This window comes from Euwallacea fornicatus, chromosome 4, assembly GCF_040115645.1.
Source record: "Euwallacea fornicatus isolate EFF26 chromosome 4, ASM4011564v1, whole genome shotgun sequence".
NCBI lineage: Eukaryota > Metazoa > Arthropoda > Insecta > Coleoptera > Curculionidae > Euwallacea > Euwallacea fornicatus.
Window position 1 is genome coordinate 6,688,748 of NC_089544.1, and position 22,263 is coordinate 6,711,010.

Below are 22,263 nucleotides of genomic sequence, written 5' to 3' on the forward strand. Positions count from 1 at the left end.
ACTCATACTAAAACAACCTTTTTTTTTAATTCATAAAAATATACTCTGAGATCACAGGTATGAAGTAATCCTCTCATGAGTTTTGGATTCTACAGTGTTTATGAATTGTAGTTTAGAGTTAAAATGGCTGATAATCCATCAATTATATGAACCTGATTAGTAAACCATTGCTCCCAGTTTCAAATATAGGGTATTTAAATTTTATTCAAAGAATAGGGAGTGTAAGAAAATGGGCTAAAACTGCTTTTATGATATTTTATCTATTACCATCGACGCTTCGTTTGCAGTGTGAATTTTATTTTAGTTCCATTAGTTGCGTCCCCAACGATATCAATCTAAAGTTTAAAAAATTATATGTCACAGCTCTCATTCACAACAAAACCATATCATGCAATCCCTGGTGAGTTTGGAATGGAAAAGTACTTTTGACTTCCTTTTATTGTAATTCACATTTAATAAACTACAAATTAATTACTGTCGGAAAAATATATTCTTCACACCAGAGGGTTTGGGAACTAGATTCATCAATATACTAAACAAATTTCATTTCGACATTACAATTCAAAACACCTTGTATATTCCGGAGTGCACGTTCGGGGAAAACCCAATTGGTTTTTTGTATGTTGCCAGAATAGATGGTAATGATCAGGGGTCATGATTTTCACAAGTTGTTTAAAAAGATTTCTTCAAGCAACATGTATTGTTGCAATTCCTAATTACACGTAATTAACTAAAAAATTAGGAAATATTAAATATTTTGTTTGAGTTTATGCTACACTTATAATAAACAGAGATTCTGTACGATCGCAGATAACATCAATTAACTGGCACAAGCATAATCAGTATTTTAAGAGCTGAAAATCAATGTCCTGTTAACTTTATCCAGAGGTTAATTCTGTAGAAACAGGAACGATGGAATGCAGGCAGATGATTTTACCATTTCTTTATTTCTATGAAAGCATTTTCCAGGCTGGGACTTTGATCTACTGATCCTAAAAATATGTAACTGAGTAAATCCTGATCTTAAATTGTTTAGATTTTATATGTCGCTATCTTTCTCTTCTTTTGGGATTTGCGTGTGGAAGTTGGTGTGGGGTTCCTGGCTGCTGGTGTGATCCGATGCACTGGCTGCCGATGAAATTCCAGTGATTTCACAAGGTGGGCATAACAAAGTCCGCAGTACTTGTAAAAATTCAATTTTTGCAGCAAATTTTTGATCAGGAGATAAGTTTCGCATGGTAGGAAGTAGTGATAACAAAAAATATTTGTCTTCATCGGGGTCCTGATTAGTGCTTTCATGGGCCGCTGATGCTTCAATGTCTGAAGGATCTTTATACAAATATACTGGATGCTGCTGCGCTCCGTGTGTCCAGCGGATCGCCCTTGCTTTTTCGCCCTCATTGCTGCATTCTTCATTGGTATCCTCGCCTCGATCTTCGCAATCGTCCCCTGATGAATACTGCTTCAGTGAGTCCGACTCATCCTTTTTTTCCATGGGTTGCATGTAAGGTACTAAGAACAGCAGGTGGTCGTAAAATATGTATTTGCGTCGCTTTCGTTTTCCGAAGCCTTCCTCACATTTCTTGTCATTATTTAGTTCTTTTCTGAAGCAATCTCGGATATTTTTCCATTTTCGCTGGACCTCACGAGCTAAAACAAATAAGATGGTAAGAAAGTTTGCTGGCAGAAGCAGCAAGATTGTCTTGACCAACTAGTTAAACCAGAAAGTAAGAAATCTTGGATTCTCGGTTATGGTAGGAAAAAATTCTTAATAAGGGCTCTCAAATTTTCGAAAATTTTTGTTATTTTCATGAGGATGCTAATGTTTGTGCTGTTCGAAAGTAGATCGTCGAAGGATGACGGGAAGATAATATCATCGTTGCTAAAAAAGGATTTGAAAAAAAACGAACGTTTTTTAAATGACATAACTATATTAATTAAAATATTAGTAGCCTGATGAAGATACCAAAAATTATTGCGCGTCAAAGCAAAAAACTATTGACTTATACAGAGTGTCTAAAAATAACAAGCGAAGCTTTAACTCAATTAAAAAGTCCACTTGGACTTCACTAAATAGCTTGAATAATATTATTTTATTTTATGTTCAATTCATCAAAATCCATTCACATAAAACTAAGTTATGGCTTCGTCCGTTTTTTTTTGAGACATTCTGTATATAAAGTGGCGGTTATTTTGAGATTTTTACCAATGTATATATTATCGCTAATTACATTAAACGAAATAAAATATGTAGTACCGGATAAGTTGACATTGAGGCACTAGTGAATTAACCGTATTTTATCGTATGCCTAGAACAGATTCTCGAAAAATTCCTAGAATAGTGTTTTCGACTTTATTAACTATATACTAGATAGAAAGTGTCATAACTTGTTTAAGACCATTTATATACACGGTCTATCAAAAATGAAAATGAAATAAAAATGCCGAATGCCCCATAACAATGTTGGATAACACAGTTTTTTATGAGGTGGTCATAAAACTTAATTTTATATTTTCATCACTGCCCTGTGTCCGAGCAACTGAGTTTTTCAGCCTCAACTCAGATATTGCAACTCGACCATGATTTTTAATGTGGTCTCGACATCTTGGATATGACGTAAACGTGCAAACAAATATTCAATTGTTCTCACAACTCAAGCCGTTCCAAAGCAAAAATATCGAAATAGTCCTCAATTTAGAGAAAATAGAGCCTCTATTAAATAAATATGATGGTTTAAGTATAGGAACACGACACGTAATTTTAAAGAAAATTTATTGCTTTTCAAAACATTTGTTAATATATTGGATGTTCTACTTAAAAAACGTAATTTAGACAAGCTTAGTGTCTATCCGTAAAAGTGTTAATATGAGCAACTCTGTATAAGGTAGATCTGCTTTTTCAATATGGGGCCAGTTCGTGGACCTTTCAGAAAAAGTCTCCAACAATTCTGCTTTTTGTATTCAATGTACAATTCAGATTACGTTGTAATAGGGATTTGTCTTAGAGACACATTTTTAAAAAGAGTATAAGAACATTCATTAACAATTCAAGAAAACTGGAGATAGATATCGGAATTATTAAGCAGACGTGATCAAACGGAAATAGAAAACCTAAAAAAGCAATAATATACAGGATGTACAATTTAATATAGGGTGATTTGAAATTGAGTGCAAATATTTTAAGAGGACATTCTATAAGACTGTTTTCCTATAAATCTGAATTTTAAAATGTTCCCCTTTGGAACTGGGGTCATGAAAAATTGGGTGAAAAAATCCAAGTTCCGATCATATCAAATTGCGACCACAGTTATCGCTCAAATTTCATGAAAATGTTCAAGCCCTTGTTTTTAGGCGCTCTATTCAATTTTTGCTTTAAAAATAAAGAAAACCTAATTTCAGTGGTAAATAAGTGAAAATATTAGGAGTCGCAGCGGTCACAGCTCACAAATGCGATCCTTTCGTGCAACAACGATTTTCTTACAAACGGTTAAATATATCAAAAAGACGGAATATATTAAAATTTTAGATTTTTTCAGGGTCTTTTAGGTGACCATAGTTAAATTTAGAGTTTCTGGATGAAAATATATAATATGGGCTATGTAAAGTGTCCACCCTCCTCCAAACTCTTTTGAAATTAAGTTTACATACTTTTTGAAAGAAAAAAATAATAGAACGCCTAAAAACCAAGGGCCTGCAAACTTTCACGAAATTTAATCGGTAATTGTTGATAGGAAAAAACAGTTTTATTTTAACTTTTAAAATACTCTCTTACTGCACTTAATTTTGAATCATTCTGTATATTGAAGTTGCTACTACTTCTCTATACATGCATTCGAAATATTGTTTGTAGTTTGGATTTTTGCATGTGTGCCATACATACGAACAGTATCCGTCAAATCAATTCAAAATCAACATAAAACATGACAGATGATGTATCAAAAATTTTATGTTTTTGGGTTTAAATTTAAAAAAAGCTGGTATAACAAAGGCAGGTAAGGAATGATAAGATCAAGGACTATTAATCTATGAACTAAACATCAGAAAAATAAAATCAAAACCACCACGACTGTTTAAAATTATACGGAACGCGGTGAAATCATTAACATATATTGTCACGACTCCGACCGTGTTGAAGATTTAACACATAACTCAAAGATATATGTTTATACCACTATCTTTATTCAATGTGTATACGCTCCTTTTATCAATTCAGACCCGTTAGTCTAGTCTGTAGAAGACATGCATATTACATCTCTGTCTTTTTTATTTGAATATTACGTTTCCCTCACACATCCTAGATACGTACGTGCTATCTAATACGATACATATGCAAAGATCCAAAGTGCAAACTATAACTTTGCCATAAAAATTATTGTATAGCAAATAAGCTAGAAATCCGCGCTTTATTTATCAGTTTTATCCTTTTTCTCTCTCTCCGACCGATTTTAATATTAATTGAATATTAATTTAATGATCCATGCTGCCACGAGAAAGATAAAAGAACTTGATAAATATGAAAATAATCCAAAAAGGTTTTTTTTATTACTTTAAAAACGTTAAAAATAGATTTAGAAAATTGCTTTTATTTTCACTAAACAATTAAAATTACTCTATTATAAATATTTCATTTCTCTATTTAGTACGAGAAAGATAACAGAGCTTGATGAGAAAGATAGAGAATAAGGAAAATAAGACAACACCTAGAGCTCCAAAATACAGCGGGAGTATCTTGTTATTTTTCTGGGGAATACTAATTTTCCACGCAATTACGTGAGGGAAAGTGCCAATTAATCACGGTAGTAGAAAAACATGATTTTTCTGATTTTCGTTCTATGTAAATTATTTCGAGAATTTTATGGACAGAGACTGCAACCGGAGGTTATTGTGACATGTTCGTAATATAGAATATTTTTTTAAAGTGATATGTACAAATTGAGTAAATGATAAAATCATGTAAAAAATAAAAACCGTCACATTGTGACTGGATGGCTCCCATTATAACGTAGTTTGCCTGACCTGTCCTAGATTTATTTTTTTCATCTTGAACCGACCAATTTGGAATTATAGCCTCACAAACTGCTTTCCACGTTCTGTCCCTTATTGTCCTGTCTTTGTATTCAATCGAATTCTTATCGTATATTGCTGGTCTTTTTTGCACTTCCGAAATCAGCCGAGTGCTGTCGTAGAACTCTATACCGTCGCCCATATCTTTTTTTGCAAAAGTGCACAAATTAAAGTCAATTTATTACAGTAGAACACTTAGATCGGAATAATTTAACAATGGATTCAATCGTTTTATGTGGATATTTTACTTATTTTAACCGACTGCTTGGTTTAGCGGCACGCGGTTCAATAACAGCAGCGTGCGGTAGGAGACGGGCGACGGGATACAGCGGGTGTGCCAGTTCCCCCGATAATTAGATAAATATGGTCAGTGTTGCCAGATTTTTTCTATTTATGGAAATTCCCTGTGAAAATATGCGATGATCTGGCATGATAATAATCCGTAATAATATGCACATTATCATTTTCAGCATAGTGATAATGTGTGATAACAATGAACATTCCCATAAAAAGTTGTCCAAAAAAGATGTGTTGGATTTCTATACGGAGTGTCCCGAAAATATATCGACAAACTTTAAGAGGTGGTGGGAGACATCAATACAAACATTTTTTCTGAAATAAACATATGCCCGTAAATACATAAGTTGTTTGAAAAAAAACGACAATATGCTTTTAGTCATTATATTCGTTTTTTATTCGTATTGGACGTTATTTTAACGATAAATAAACAATATTTTGCAATAATTCTTAAAAATATTGAAAATTTTCTTCAATACTGAGATCGCAGCGTCGGTTCACTGACCTGCGGACCTTATGGAATATTCCGAAAATAGCTTCTAGCTGGATGTATGCAACTGGCCATTGTTCTTGTTAAGAGATCTTTCTAATCACGAATAGGCGTTTCGTAGAACAGAGATTTGAGATGACTTCAAAGGAACAAATCCATAGGGTTGAGATCCGGAAAATATGTATGCCAGGCCACAGGACCTGCTCTTCCAATTCATCGGCATATATCAGGAAGTCCTTCAAATGAACAATTAACGTTAATTTTTAATACAAATTTTGATTCGAAAATCGATAAAATAAATGTAACTATGCCATTTGTATGATCATATTGTACAAATAATACCTACTACGGTTTTAAAATTTCCATTTTTGAAATGTCCAATTAAGACAAAGAAATGTTTGGGTTTCTCAACAACAAATGTAGTTCAAACAAAAAATGCCCAAGGAGAGACAATGGTGTCCAACAAATTCAAGAATTAGCTTAGTTATTTGATATACATAACTTAAAATGTTTTATTTTCGCTACAGCCTTAACGGCGTTTTTGCAGTTATATGTTTAATAAAGAAAAAACTTGTATTGGTATGGCCCACCACCCCTCAACGTTTGTCAGTATATTTTTGGAATAACTCTACAGGAATAATTATAATTTATGAACGAATACTTTTAGTGAATACTAAGCAACAAAATAACATATTTTTTTTAAATAAGTTTTACTGAAATCATAAAAACAATTTTTGGCATTTACAAATCGCCTTTTTATTCAAATAAATATATTAATAAGAATAACTAATGTATTCTGAGATTGGCCAAAAAGTGATAATTTTGGAACATAAAAGTAGAATATGGCATGAATCAGATGTGCGCCTTTTCAGTGAGAATTTAAGCGATAGCAGAAACCTCCTCAGATACTCCGCAAGTATAATCTCTGAAGAAATGTTAACATGCGATAGATAAACCCCGAAATTGCAAAAGAATGAGTATAATAGAGCATAAATTTGCCTCCTTGAACGGTTGAATTTACCCTTACATGGGAAATAAATGGTCAATTATTGCACGACTCCGACGTTCTGCTAGTCTTCTTCTGGGGCTTAAATGTTGATCATAGTAAGCATTAAGATATCCTGCTATATTCATACCCGAAATAACTTCTTAGGTATTAAATTAATTTCCAAAGGGAAAACTCTATCATAGAATATCGCATGAATGCAAAGTTGTGTATTATTCTAGTAAGGTTCCAATCTGTGTTAGAACGTGTCCTAACCCACCCCATTATTGTCTTGCATAAAGCTCCTTCGTGAGGAGTCCAAGTTTGCGTTACCAAGTTTAACCTTCTAGGACAAACTAGGACCTGGGATATTGCAAGAATCTGACGTTATGCACTTTTCAAGTAAAGCTCTAACATATTTCAGAGAAGCCCTAAGATGTCTTGTTAGCTGAAATGAATTCGTGAGGACTGAGCTAGAGAAAGTTCTAGATACCAGTGGCGTCGTTCTGAAGCAATTCTTCTTGCTTCAGCTGACTTGTTTATCCGTTTAATAAAGAATTATTGTAGTCCTAAACACGTATTGTGAGTTCGTCTCCAATTCCGGACTTATTTTTGCTTCTTCTTCCTGTTTGTTCTTTATATTCCTCATTTCTGTGTTCTCTAAAACTACAACAAAGTATAAGGTGATAAATTGGTTATTGAAGAATCGAATGCAGGGTGTAGTTGCCAAGGGAACATTACTATTGATCCATCAAAATTAAATTAAGCTCGATTTCTGAAATCTCATGTTATATTTCTTAAATATTTATGTAGGTCTAAAAATGTCTATAAGTGCAGAAGGTAAAATCGGCCCTTCAAGTCAAGAAATGTTTGACAAAAGCCATCAGGATGAACAAGAGAAAGACTCGCTATTTTCTTCTGATAAATCTGAAGGTAACAATCAATTTTTATGGTAAGACGAGGCTCAAGAACTTACTTTCAAACCTCTATTTTACACATTTCATTGCGAATTACTTTGATAATAATTATAGAAAAAGGTATCAAGATTCAAACACCAGATGTGGAAAATATCATTTCGGAAGACAAATATGACGAGGACGAATTGGTGCAACTCGTAGTCTTTGTTAAAGATTTGACCATTCTTTATGACCTCAGAGCAGATGATTGGACGCCAGAGTGTGAGCAGATGATAAGGTGAAGAAAACTAAGGTCCAAAATTGTACCACTGTTGGTAGTCATAAGAAATTCGTTGATGTTAATTTTGGAGATTCGGTATCACACAATTTAATACTCATTTAGAGCCTGCTATAATATTGGAAAAAACTCTGATATTTCCCGAGTTATTCGTGAATAACCGAATTGATCGAACTTCGTTTCTTAAAAGACGTTTTAAAAAATTAAGGATCATCCAAATATGTCCAAAATATGGTTTAAATAATATAATTCCAACATAAAAAAACATTTTCCTCTATAACATTTGCATATTGAATATTTGAAAAAATTTTATTGAATTGCAAATCCCCACACATTCTTGAGAATTTATAGCATCCCATGTAGTACCAAACCGAGTTTTCAATGAGTTCAGGTTGTTCTCCCTAGATATTGGCTTACAACTGTATCTGAACCATTGCTGATGGTATTTTTCGATGGTGAAGAACTGACGTGTGACACATTCGCCCCTTCTGTGTCGGTAATCGATGCCACTTACTTTCTAAGGCATCCCGGTAATAAAATTATTGAAAAAATTCGATTGCCCTTCTAACCCTTTCAACACATAAGGAAAGGCCTTTAGCATCCAGGGCTTCCATGACGAGATCATCTTCGGCACCATCAATGGATCTATCGAAGGTTCCCTTCTACACGTGATTGAAAATGTCTATGCACCAGTGCTACTGCAATCACAAAATTGGCCGGACAGTAAGTTGGTCTTTCGGACACAACATCTTATAATGTGACTCTTCCGTGTATACGCCGAAATCTTGACCTTAACTTGAACTAACTTGAACGCATGTGATTTAGGTGTGAAAAATGATTTCAATCATTCGCTTCACATGTTCTTAACAAAACTAACTGATATGCACTATAAACTCCATGGCCTCACTGTTTTATACGTGCCACGAGTTGTTGGGAACATACCAATAGAAGTTGCCAGTGAGGATAAGGAGTTTGTGAAAAGTATGGAGAGTGTTGTGGTTTATTGGACCAAGCAAGTTAGTTTTAAAAGATTTAGTTATAGCATGCTTTTGCCTCTATTTTCGTTAATAGGTTAGAGTGGGGCTGCAGGATCAGGAGCAGGGCGCTTTGGAGAATATGAAGGGCCCCATAGATGAGTATAATTTCTGGAGAAATAGACGTAAGTTCTGTCTCCTCAGCAGGAGATTACGAAATAAGTTTTCTTCACAGAGGACAAAACCTCTGTGAACTTGAACGAGGCTGTTTGAAACAATTATTTCTATGTACAGGGTGGTCTAAGTAACATCGTCCAATACTTTACCTCAAAAACTGTTAGGTTTAGAAAAAAAATATTCAGTTTTTTAGAAGTTTTTATTTTTAAAATATTTTCGAAGTTACAGAGCGGTCTAAAAAACTATGACACAACAAAAATACATTTTTTTAAATGGAAGACCTTATATTTAGTTATGGATACTAATTCTGCTTTCATCTATAAGTATTTTTTGTTATTGAAAAATATGAAAATGTTTCTGCAATTTTTGAGTTTATTCAATTTAAAGTAAAAAACAAAGGAACAATAAATTTTTAAAATTGTCTATAAATTCACGAAGTATTAATTGAATTGTTTGAAAACTTTTCTAGTTAAAAACAAAGAATCGTTCTACTAGAGTATACTTTTAATTTGTTATATCAAATGTGTCTAGATTTTAAGTAAGAACCCAATATGCGAAAATATACAGCGTGTACCATTGAAAAAATTCCAAGTTTGTTTCATCATAGCTTTATACATCATCCTATATATTTTATTACCACTTACATTTGTAATCCCAACATAATCCCACATGTTTCTATTAAAACTTTCTTTAAAATTCTTACAGGGTTGTGAGGTATTTGCTGTAAATTTTATCACCAGATATTCTGTATACCACATGCCTAGCAACTAAAGGTCGTTGTGTGGAAAATTTGCTATAATTAGTTTGATTTTTAATTTAGAACGATTTCTATACGTTAGAATTCTATAATTATAAATAAATTTAATGGTAACGTACTTAGTAATAAAAATAGAAAAAATGGGAATTAATAATATTTAATCAGCTAAGTATGTAAGATCTCTTCAGTTTAGATACATAATAAATTTTATACATTTGAAAATGAACGAAAAGAATAATTCTATTTCGAAAAAAAATACAAGAGTCTCATTCAAAAATCGAATTTGAGGCACTTGAAATGTGAAAAGGTTTGATATTTTTTTACACTCTGTGTAAATTTCCTAGAAAATTAAAAATATATTTTATTAATTACTAACATACTCTAGATCTTTTGCTTTTAACTGGACAAGTTTTTAAACGATTCAATTAATACTACATGAATTTATAGACAATTTGAAAAGGCTTATTTTTCTTTCACTCTTTACTATAAATTAAATTAAGTCAAAAATTGCTAAAAAATGTTCATATTTTGTAAGAACAATAAATACTTATAATTACAAGTAGAATTAATGTTCATAACAAAATATAGGGTATTCCACTTAAAAAAATATATTTTTGTTAGAATACTGTTTTCTGGACTAATCTGTAAATTTATAAATACAAAAAAATAAAAATTCATGAAAACTTAACAACTTTTATATTAAACTTTTTGTTTAAACCTAGCAATTGTTGGTATAAGACAGTCGACTAGCTTACGTGAACCATTCTGTATATTTTAGATGAAAACCTTTTGGGCTTGAATTATCAACTAGAAAACGAAATTATAAAACATTTGTGCAATATCTTGTCTGCTGTACAATCCTCATACGTGAAACAGTTTAGAGCCCTTGCCGAGGAAATTATTCACAACGTGGAAGAGGCAAAATCGAACATTGAGTATCTTAATATACTAGTCGATCCTTGTGAGGTCAGATATTTGCTTTTGAAAGTAATTTTTTCTTCTAAAAGAAAAAAAAAACAGAAATTGGCAATCCTGAAGCATCCGGCAGACTTTCCAACGTTATTTCCAAAAATTTTGAATCTCATTCGATACATTTGGATGAATAGTCCTTATTATAACACAAAGAAGAGGATTAGTGTTATATGCAGGTAATGAACTATTCCGGATGTAATGTTTAATTAGACCGTTGCAGAATTCATTTTAGAGCTTTGAGCAATCAAATTATACGTCAGTGCAAGCACTTCATAGACATTGATGTGATTTTTATAAAAAAGCAGTCGAGGAATGCAATCAAGATGTTCGAATTTTCCATTCAGTGCCTCACGGACTATATCAAGACGTATGTCATGGTACGATTAAAAAAAACACTATTAAAAAGCGTTAAAAATGCTGTAGTTTAGGTTTCAAATTGTCATAATAAATTCGGGGAAATCTCCTGGAATCTGGATAAAGCCCCTATATTTAACCACGTAGATTGCTATATCCAGAGATGCAAGGATATGATTGAGATTTGCCAGGGCATGATAGTGTTTGGAAGGTAAGTTTTTCAAACGACTTAACTTGATTTCATTGATATTTCCAGTTTCGATTTGAAAATATCGTCTTTGAGTACACCGTTGCTCACAGGAAAAAAATTGCAAAAAGAATCAAAGGGAAAGGCTTGGAGTCTTTCCCTTTATAATAAAAGTTGGTTAGCACCGGTGGTAATTATACCCTCATAGGATTTAATCTGAACTGCAAAACTAAAAAAAAATATTATCAGTAACATCTATTTATCCACTTCTTCAAATTTGTTTTTCAGGTTTAATTTTAATCTGTCTCAGATAATGAAAAAAGCATCAAATTAGCACATAATAAAGTCAGAAATACTAAATTATTTCAATAGATGTACTTAACCCTGTTAGTTTTCGTAATCCCTTCAGCAACCAGGAAAAAAAATTCGTTCTACATACTTCTATTGAGATTGGTGAATAAAATTGAACAGCAGCATTTGACACACAAAAAGATGGGTCGAACCCCTGAACTGATCTAAACTAGCCAGAATATTGATGTAAACCCCAGGTAATTTGAATTCCCTGCAACCATTTCTCCAAGAGAGGATTTCTACCAAATCAACGTCTAAAACGAGCAACCCCCTCAAATACAATTTGCATAATTCGATACCCTCACTATAGTAAATCGAACAGATGTGTTTTTCCATCAAATCTCGATGCATCTTTTTATGAAACTTTTGGTAATTCGCAGAGTTCCATCTCTACCAACGTACCCAGCAATACTTAGCCATTTGTCGCTGTCAAACTTCCATCTATCTCGAATCACTTCTCACAGTTTAGACCATCTGGGACTTGAAGAATATGGTTTGTGTTATACTTTTTGCGGTAGTGCTTTCTGGGGGTACTGTAATTATACAGAGAAAAAAATGTGCATTCTTCTGGTCTCAAGTACTGTACGAGAGAATTTCATGGATGTTATGAAGCGATAGTATTTGACTTTAACGAGAATCGCGGTTTCCACGGGGTGATGTATCGGAGGATTGCCAAACGTAGGTTCATCATCTGGGGATGATGACAAGTCAACTGCAGAGAATGTGCTCAAGACTCAAAAAAGAGAGAAGTATAAAAATAGAGGACATGACAGACGATAGGAAGACTAAAAAAATTTAAATATCCTTATATAATTGCTGGTAATGAGCAGCAGAGTTCCTGCTAAAGCGTCTATTTGATTCCTTAATAGTTAAAGCGTTTCTACAACACCAATTACTATCAAAGAGGTAGCATTATTTCAACCAATAGGTCGGTTACGAAATTGGTAACATATATAATTATAATTTTAATTATTATATTATTTAGTTGTCGCTTTATGGATATCATTTGTAATAGTGCGTGAAATTCTTATATTGCACTAATTAGGCACGATGAAACAGAAGAGATTCCGAAACCATTGTTTGGTACTTCGAAAGGGCAACAGTTCGAAACATGGGTGGACAAAATTGAGAAGATGTTCAATGAAAGTTTAGACGACATTGAAATGGTAAGTTAACGGTATGAAATACTAAGTATTTGCAGTTTACAATTCATGGTGATTTCGTGGTCCTTAAATAATGATAAATTGAGATTCGGAATCATTTTTTTCATGATGAAAAAGTTCTTGACTATGCTCTTTAATTATTGTAAATACATCGTTTTTAAAAGGTAAAACACCGAATTTTGGATGTGCAACAAGCAGAATGGTACGACGACATACGGAAATTCCACACTCGAATGAAAGACATCGAAGTGGTGGTGGAGAACTTAACCAACGCAGTCTTCGACGAGATTGCCAACGTGGAGGAGGGAATCGAATCGTTGGCCGCCCTGTATAATTACACAAAAAGAGCAACATTGCTTCCATTGTTTGACAGAAAGACTTTACAAGCAAGTACAAAAACTGTTGATGACCTCCTAATAACGGTACCAACTCTCTTTTTAGGTATACAAAATGTTCCAGAATGAGATCTTAGACACGAAACAAGACATTCAAATTGAAGTCGAAATGTATCCAACCACGTTGCCATATTATGCAGGCAGGGCACAAATGCTGAAAATGAAGAAGCAGAGACTTGTTTTACTTAAAAAGGTCTGAAAAGTAATACAGTATAGATTGAAATTAAGATAAGGATGTGCAGTAGGAGGATTTAGTAAACTATAATAGAAGTAGATACAAACTTGGTTCAATTAAAAGAAAAAAAATCTGATGGGGTAATGTCTGGAGAACGAACTGGCCAAAAAAGTCCCGAGTGACATCTGTGCATATTCTTAGTGGAACTTATGTGTTAAATATTCCTTAAAAACTAAGTTATCAAAATTTACTATTGTGCCATTATATGCAGATATAACAGAAAATTCTAAGAACTCTGTTCTAATTCGAATAATTTCTAAGAACCGTAAAGCATAGATTTAGAACTGTTTTGAAACCTTAACGCCTGCTCTTTCAGTAATGAATTATTTCAAAACCTATATTTATAGAAAAGTTTTTCGTATTTTTGGATGTAGAATCTAAATTAGAATTATCTAAATAAGATATTGGCTCACCCTGTATTTGTATTATTATTTTTTTATTGTACGATGTTTTGTCAACCATTTACAAAGTGTTCTTCGCCTTTCCTCATCACTAGCTCTAAGACTTTAACGTCCCCGCGATGACTCATGATGAAAAAACTTGTCAGAGCTGTATATATTTAGTGAAAAAGTTGATGATCATTGTTGACAAACAAAACGTCATGGAATGAAACCCCGACTGTGATATTGAAACTTATAAAAATTGCAACGGAAAAGGGGTTTTAGTTTCATCAATCTTTTACCATAATTCAGGAAAAAAATAAATAATAAAGTCGAAAATTTAGATTTTTCAAAATAGCTAAAAGTAGTTTCGTAGATCTTTTTGCGTCGTGCAATTACGTTCTTGATTGAGGAAATTTTCTTCTATTTAACCAAGTTTGTGTCTCTTACTGTTTATAAGATCCCGTGCTGAACATTATCCTTACCTTAGACACGCTGCTACGAAAGATCTACAAGTTTGTTATTTGGTGTAGATGTTTGATGATGCCGGATGGATGCTTCCTTGCAGTATTTCTAAACAGATTTTTGCACAGTACAAACAACTGATAATATCAATTGATAACAATATCATTAGCTTGTATCGGGAATGGGTCGACAGCATAGGGGAGGACCTCAATTTCCCTTTGCAACGCTCTCTTATATGTAAGAGCATTTCCAAGCCGGGCCTGCTGGAGTGCAATATCGACAGGTGATACTATAAATATTTATGAAGCAGTTAGAAATTAATCAGTGCAGATCTCTCTTGAACATATTCAAAGAGGCCAAGTTCTGGGACGCCCTAAATTACGAAATCCCCACCCACGTGAAATCGATCTACCCAAGGGCGGACAGCATTAACTTCATTTACGAATGCGTCCTAGATGTAGTCCTGGACTATAACAAAATTGTGTCTTCATTATCAGACGAGGAACGAATGCTCTTCAAGCCGCTGATTGGTAATGTGGAGAAGAAAATTTCGCCGGGCTTTTCCAAACTCACTTGGGAAACTGATATTGAAGACGAATATATCGCTGAGTGCAGTAACAGCACCACTGAGGTTTGAAAACATACATGAAGGCCAACGCCATTACATAGCATTTCTTTTACTAGTTACAAGAATTCATTGATGACTATAAACAGTGCAACCTCCACATCGTCCTCATTTGCGAGAAAATCTGTCATACTCCTCTCATCCACCTCACGGGATACACAGCAATGAAGCTACAAGACTTAGTAGACGGTTTCAGTCGAAAAATAAATAAAACTTTAGTAGTTTTGATTGATTATTATCACAAAATTATCGAGTTCCTGATGGTAGTTTTTGAGGGATTTCAGGGGGTGATGGGAGCTGTGAGTTTAAGACTTGGAACTAGTACGGATGATTTAATGTTTCATTGTCTTAGATAGCCAATCAGTGGGGGCGATACATCAACAACTTTGATAAGCTTGTGGAGGAAGCTCTGAAGATTTGTTGCAAAAATTCGTTGCAGTCCATGTTTGAGGCTTTACACGGCAATGGAACTACTGACCCCAATCCCTTAATTCAGCTGGAGGTTAATTTGGATGGAAATAAGGTTGTAATAAACAATGCTGAAGACTTTAGAGTTAATCAAGCATGTTCGTTTAGATTAACTTTGAGCCCACGCTCGTAAATGTGACCCTGGTTATATCGAATATCCAAAACACCTTAGTGGAAGCCTTCAAGGCTCTACCGCGTATAAACGAAAAATTTCATGTTGCAGACACCAGTTACATCTCCTATGCCGAGCTGATTCGGAATGATAATGATTGCAAGCAAATGCAAATGAAACTGAATCAGGGTAATATTAATTACATTTTATTGGTTTTTGGTACATCGAGAATTGAGAAAATGTAATGAATATTTTTTTATTATATTTACACTTTTTATGTTTTTAATTTTATTTTTTTATACAGGGTGTCCCATTAATAATTGACCTTCGTCTAATTTCTTTATTCTTAACGTTAGATAAAAAGAGATTTAAACGAGGACGTCTTTTCATCCGTAGTGGCGCAACTTAAAAATAGCATCATTGCCCTCCCCTGCAACTAACATAAAATTTCTTATTTTACATAGCACGACACAATTTGTAAAACATTTTTAGATTTTTCATTTTATGTAAGGTGTATTATTTTTAAAATTTACGATTTTTGAGTTAATTTAAGAAAATTCAAAATTTTGACGGCTACAAGGTCGCACGGAAATCGCTGTTTGCGATTAAGAGAAGACTTAATAAGCTACGTATTCACGTATTTTAATCAGAAAAAAGTCTTTCACAATCTTTGAAATACGTATTTGAATTTGCATGATTTTAAATATAATGACTTGTGTATTTTAAATGGAATGTCCTCATTTTTTCGATAGCATCGTGTTAAAAATGAAAAAAATTAGGTATAAAACGATAAGGAAATCTTTCGCGATATACTTACTTTTTTTAGCTGTTTATCAAAGTTAAAATAAATTTGAAACATATCTTTTTTCTCTTTTTGGGACTAAACGATATTGCGAGCCATTTTGATAAATAAAAACTTTACAAGAAGAGTATTATAAAAGTTTACAAATCAACGTCCTTTTTCTTTCTTTTATCAAATATCAAAATTTACTGACGTGATTCATGGCATCATCATCAGTAACATTTAGAATTGATCCGCAAAAGGGGACAATTTTCGGTAAGTTAGAAATGGCTGGGTTTTGAGGTTAGGGTCATGTTAATAAAAGTTGTAGATTTTTTAATTTTCAACATGATGCCATCGAGAAAATTGAAACATTCTATTTAAAGTAAATAAGTCATTGATGTTCCAAATTATACAAATTCGAAGATGTATTTCGAAGGTCATGGAAAATTTTTTCTGAAACTAAACGTCTCAAAACGTGGCTTAATAATTTTTTTTCTTGGTCATAAAAACCCTAAAAAGCCGATTCTAAAATTGGTAGCCGTTAGTGAACAACACCTATTTCCATGAAACCTTGCAGCTTTTAAATTTTCAAATTTTCCGATATAACTCGAAAACTGTAAATTTTATGTATAAGACAACTTACACGAATTTACCTTAAAATATAACGAGAAATCGAAAAATGCCATAAAAATTCGGAGATTCTTTTTAAAGAAATTTATGTCACGTTCAGGGGAAGGCGACGAAGCTACTTTTAAGTTTTATTCCTAAGATAAAAGGGCATTCCCGTTTGAACCTCTTTTCTAATGTCAAAAATTAAGAAATTATTTGGAAGTAAATTGTTAATGGAATACCCTGTATTTAATTTTTTTTAAAGTCATTTAGAACAATCCAGTAATGATTTTCAAAAGTTCATACGGGGAATTATTAATGCATATAAATTTTACCGGATTTGCAGAGATGAAAGCAGCAGTACAGAAGATAAAAGGATACGTCAAAGTGTGGGAACCATTCCGTGACCTTTGGGAGGTGGACAAAGACAAGTGAGTCTAACCTAAGAGGTGACAAGCTAGAGAAATAAATTACAGAAATTTTTATTCACAAAACATCCAAATACCCGCGCGAGTAAAGTTGTTTAAGAAAATTCCGGATTCCATTGGCATAATCCGAAAATTCAGAATAAATGAGACATATTTCGAACATTCGAGTTAACTCATCTAATTTTTTTGTGTGTCACTGTCCTGAGACAAAATTTGTGAAGAAGTATACTGAATTTAAGGGCATCTAAATAGGTTCATGGAGCACTATGAAGGCAAAGATCCGAGTGCCGCGTTATTTGACACGAATATCGGAAGATACTCCGAGTTGTCAAATAACGTGCAGATCGAGGAAACAGTATCAAATGTGCTGTTTCTTGAAATCAACTGCTCCAAGATGAAGAAGATTATCATTGACCACTGCATGGAGTGGCAAAACAAGATGTGCATGCTCCTTTTTAATCTAACGGAGCGTAAGCTCTCCAACATTTACGATTATATGGAAGAGAACGGCAAAAAGTAATTATTCCAAATCATCCCGTTAACGGTTTTCGTTAAAGCACTTTTCTAGGATTCGTCGTGAATTAGAGAATCTGGAAGATATGCAGCTGGCCCTCGAGCTTTGTGCTCAACTTAAGGAAGAGCTTGTAACCCAAGAGGAATATTTTCCACAGATCACCGAACAGATCTATACATTGGAGAAGTATTCGATTCCTTTACCACAAGAGATGCAGGCCAAGTTTAAAAATTTTCCTACGGAATGGACCAATTATCTCGAGATATTGCAACAGGCCGAACACATGCTCGAGTACGCTAAGGTGCTCTTGAAGGACAGAATGGCCTAAACATGTTCAGATATGAATTAAGTGATTCCTTATTATTCGCGTATTACATATATATAAGTTTGATTTTTTAGGTCCTCGGACATTTTTTCTATAAATTAATGAATGAAGAAATGTTGACCGTCCATTTCCAAACATTTACAAAATTTTTTTTTAAAACCACTGCTAATTGTGGACAATATTTGCGAGGTAACAGCTCCAAACTCATTTCTTATGCGTATTTTCATATCGTGTGGAGTTGTTTTGTAGACAATTTCTTTTGTGTATCCTCACATAAAGAAATCTAGCGGAGCTAAGTCCGGAAATCTGGGGGCCCATTTTGAGATCGATTACTTTACAATTCACCTGTTTTGAAAGTTGGTATTTAAAAATTGCCGAACGTGATATATTAAATGGATTATCTAATATTTCTAAATACTATAGGCAACTATACACATTATAAATGCATTAAAACTTTTGATTAAAAAACACCAAATCGCGCAAAAAATTTATTTGGTTTATTTTATAAAGACGCGATCACTTAGTTATGAACACCCTAATGCCATTCGATGGATAATTAAAAATTACATTTCCTCATAAATCAAAAGATATAGCGTTATATTAGAATTAATCCAGTTATAGCCACTTAAAGTCCTCATTTGAATAGTTTTAATGTTTGGACATGCTATACAAGATGGCAAGTTCATAATGATTTGGATATAAAATAAGATTTATGTTACACTTCACTGTAAATTACGTTAGATTTTGATAAATTCAAATTTCTTAAAAAAACCTTAAGTTTTAAGTATTCTAACCCTTGTCAAAACACACACTTCTTTTGATCCGACAATCCGAAAATACAATAATATACAGGATGCTCTATTAAAAAACATAACTTTAATACGTTTAAGACTTCTGACACGCCTTGTATTATGTGAAAATAATTATAAAAAATAACCATAATAGACCCCCATACAGTCCAAAAGTAAAACTTACTCAAAGCCTCGTATTTTGGCCACAATATTTCGTGCCATATAGTGCGAATAACCTTGTATAAAATACCTTACGTTAAATTCTCACAGAAACATAATGGAACTGTGGCAAATGATTAGGGAGTTGTACCTAAACATTGCCTTTTTATCTATCACCTATAATCAATCAATTTAATTAACAACCCTCTAGATATAATTAACTTCGACCAAAAGTTTAAGTCAATGTATCAAAGCCATTCTAATATAATTAACTTTGACCGAAGGCCGAAGTTTTATTTGACTCCAACTACCCTTAACGGTATAATTTAGATATATTACATTATCAATTGTATGAATTTAGCTTCTTCCATATACAGGATGTCTCATTTAAAGCTGTGATTGAAAAATACTCAAAAATGGTACGTTGTATGAAACAAAGTTTCAAATAAAAGTTGTCCGGTAAAAAAGGAAACATGTCGTGAAGATAGTGACTTCTAGCCAAAACGTCACTTTAAGATTATTGCAAGAGAAACTTTTTTCTTAAATGGAAACCCCGTATTTTTTTTAGAGATCCTTATAAACCTTTAAAAAATGAATATATTTTATTTAAAAAACTTTTATTAGACGTTTTGTTGCAAAGTTATCCTTGATTTTTGTCCAATTTTGAATATAATCTAAATTATTGATTTTTTTCTATAAAAATTTTCCAATACCCATTCTGTTAAAACCCATAACATTCTTTCTACCTAATTAAAAGAAAATATACAGGGTTCGCCATTACTCCGGTCTTGGTTCCTGGTGTCTTTGTATAAATATCAATATGAAATGTTTAGTACAGTACTCATTTATTTTGGAAATAAATTTATATTGGAAAGCTGCATGATTTAATAATATTTTTGTTTATACAGAGTGTTCCGTTTTCTCTGGGCAGCATAAAGTTATAATTTTTTAAATAGTAACCCATAATTTTTGTTATGCCATTTGATGAAACCTTAATTTAGAAGGAAAATACATTAAATATTTTTTAAATTGGTTGCGGCGTTGCCATATTAGAAGGTAGTGACAGGTAATATGACACCTAAATGAAATAAGTAATTTATGCTTTTGTTAAATAGAAGCAAAGCCTACTAGAATAAATCTGTTAGATTATAATAATACCTGTTGCAATTTGATTGAAATTTTGTAAATATCTCTATAACTGTAAATGTTAGATGAAAAGATGTTATTGCGAATTAATAGAGAATTAAAAACTACATTAGAAAGACTTGAAAAAAATCATGGGTACCATTTAAAAAAAAAACGAGTTTCAACAATTTGTAAAATTTCCAAATTAGTGCTCTTATACAAAAAAAGTATGGTGCATTAAGAAAATGTTTTAAAATTTTTAAGTACCTTTGACTTTCATTTCCTACTTTTCAAAAACAAATTTCAAAATTTCAAAAAATACCAGTTTTGTGATAATTTTTTCCTGATGCTGCATTTTTAAAGAAATTTCTCTAATATGGCAATGCCGCAATCAATTTAAAAAATGTTTAATGTATTTTCCTTCTAAATTAAGGTTTCGTCAAATGGCATAAAAAAAATTATGGGTTGCTATTTAAAAAATTATAACTTTATGCTGCCCAGCGAAAACGGAACACTCTGTATAAACAAAAACATTATTAAATCATGCAGCTTTCCAATATAAATGAGTACTGTACTAAACATTTCATATTGATATTTATACAAAGACAGCAGGAACCAAGGCCGGAGTAATGGCAAACCCTGTATATCTATGGGAAAAAAATTAATTTGGCAAATAAATTTAAAATCCTGATTTGAGAAACTTATGGAAGCAAATGTTCAAAAGAATGTCCTTCCTGCTTCAAACATCTCTCAACTCTTATTTGAAAAGGATTGGTTATTCTGCGCAACATCTCCTCGTTTATCAACTGACACGCAATTTCAATTCTCCTTTTCATGTTGTCTGAAGTTATTGGTACTTCTGAATAAACTTTGTCCTTTAAAGAACCCCAGAGACAAAAATTTGATGAGGTCAGATAAGGCGAGTTCAGGCTAGGAAGCTAGTTTATTGGACCGTTCTGTCCAATCCATCGATGTGGAGATATTTCATCCAGAACCTTATGAGACATTCTAGAAAAATTGGCTGGACAGCCGTTATGCTGATATCACATAACCGGTATAATCGCAAGTAGAACGTATTCTAACAATTGCGGAAGATCATTACTCAAGAAATTGCGGTACATTTCTCCATTCAAGTTTCCTTGAATAAAGAAAGGTCCAATTAAATATTCTCCAATACTACCACACCATACATTCCACTGACCAACTCAACTTCTTTAAGTCAGTGTGGGTTTAAAGCGTTTCAAAAATGCAGATTATGGCAATTCACTGCATCATGGTTTGAGAATATGGATTCATTCGAAAACAGAACGTTGGAGAAAAAATTTGAATTTTAATTTAATTGCTGCCTTGTCCAGTAACAAAAATTGACTCGGTTTTCAAAATCAATTCCATGAAGTTCCTGATGTAAAGAAATGTAGTAGAGACAGTATATTATTATCACCCTCAAAACTTTTTGGACACTCGTCTGAAACTTCTAAGTCAGCAGCAATTGAACGAGAATTTACATGGAGATCGAAGGCAACAGGTGCAAGAACTGTTATTTGATTGCTTTCATGTGTTGTATTTTGAGAACGATTTCGTTTCTTTGAAAATTTTAACGACTATTGAAAGTCGTCCAACAAGGAAGTCTTTCATCCGGAAATCTTTCAGCATGAAGTTTTACTGACAGCCTAACGTTTCTTCCAGCGTCTTCATAAATAAAAATCATTTTTAATTTTTCATCCATTTCAATTATTGAAATTTGAAATGAAAAGAATAATTTTTGAATAATTTCATAAAAAAACAATTAGATTGATTATCGAAAGAATAATATTGATTTTCTGCAGACCTCGTTACAGGATAGACTCTCACAAGAGGAAAAAAATTATTTGTGTTCATGGAAT

The 22,263-nt window shown here is 32.9% G+C and overlaps 2 protein-coding genes across 2 annotated transcripts; one reads left to right on the forward strand and one right to left on the reverse strand.

Annotated features, from left to right (window-relative positions):
* Positions 1–471: 471 nt before the first annotated feature.
* On the reverse strand, positions 472–5,356 carry LOC136338926 (uncharacterized). The gene is made up of 2 exons (XM_066281745.1): positions 5,017–5,356; positions 472–1,650 (listed from the first exon to the last, which is right to left on the reverse strand). Exons 1-2 carry the CDS (start codon positions 5,204–5,206, stop codon positions 1,040–1,042), a joined length of 801 nt encoding a protein of 266 aa, XP_066137842.1. The 5' UTR covers positions 5,207–5,356; the 3' UTR covers positions 472–1,039.
* Positions 5,357–7,626: 2,270 nt separating this feature from the next.
* LOC136338896 (dynein axonemal heavy chain 2) lies at positions 7,627–19,538 on the forward strand. The gene is made up of 21 exons (XM_066281687.1): positions 7,627–7,769; positions 7,868–8,030; positions 8,436–8,560; positions 8,616–8,753; positions 8,856–9,046; positions 9,102–9,189; positions 10,717–10,904; positions 10,959–11,086; positions 11,143–11,287; positions 11,339–11,475; positions 12,848–12,968; positions 13,130–13,351; positions 13,407–13,553; positions 14,509–14,723; positions 14,771–15,071; positions 15,125–15,364; positions 15,418–15,588; positions 15,642–15,834; positions 17,385–17,469; positions 17,719–17,982; positions 18,035–19,538. The coding sequence occupies exons 1-21, from the start codon at positions 7,658–7,660 to the stop codon at positions 18,306–18,308; spliced, it is 3,648 nt and encodes a 1,215-aa protein (XP_066137784.1). The 5' UTR covers positions 7,627–7,657; the 3' UTR covers positions 18,309–19,538.
* The last annotated feature ends 2,725 nt before the right edge of the window (positions 19,539–22,263 follow it).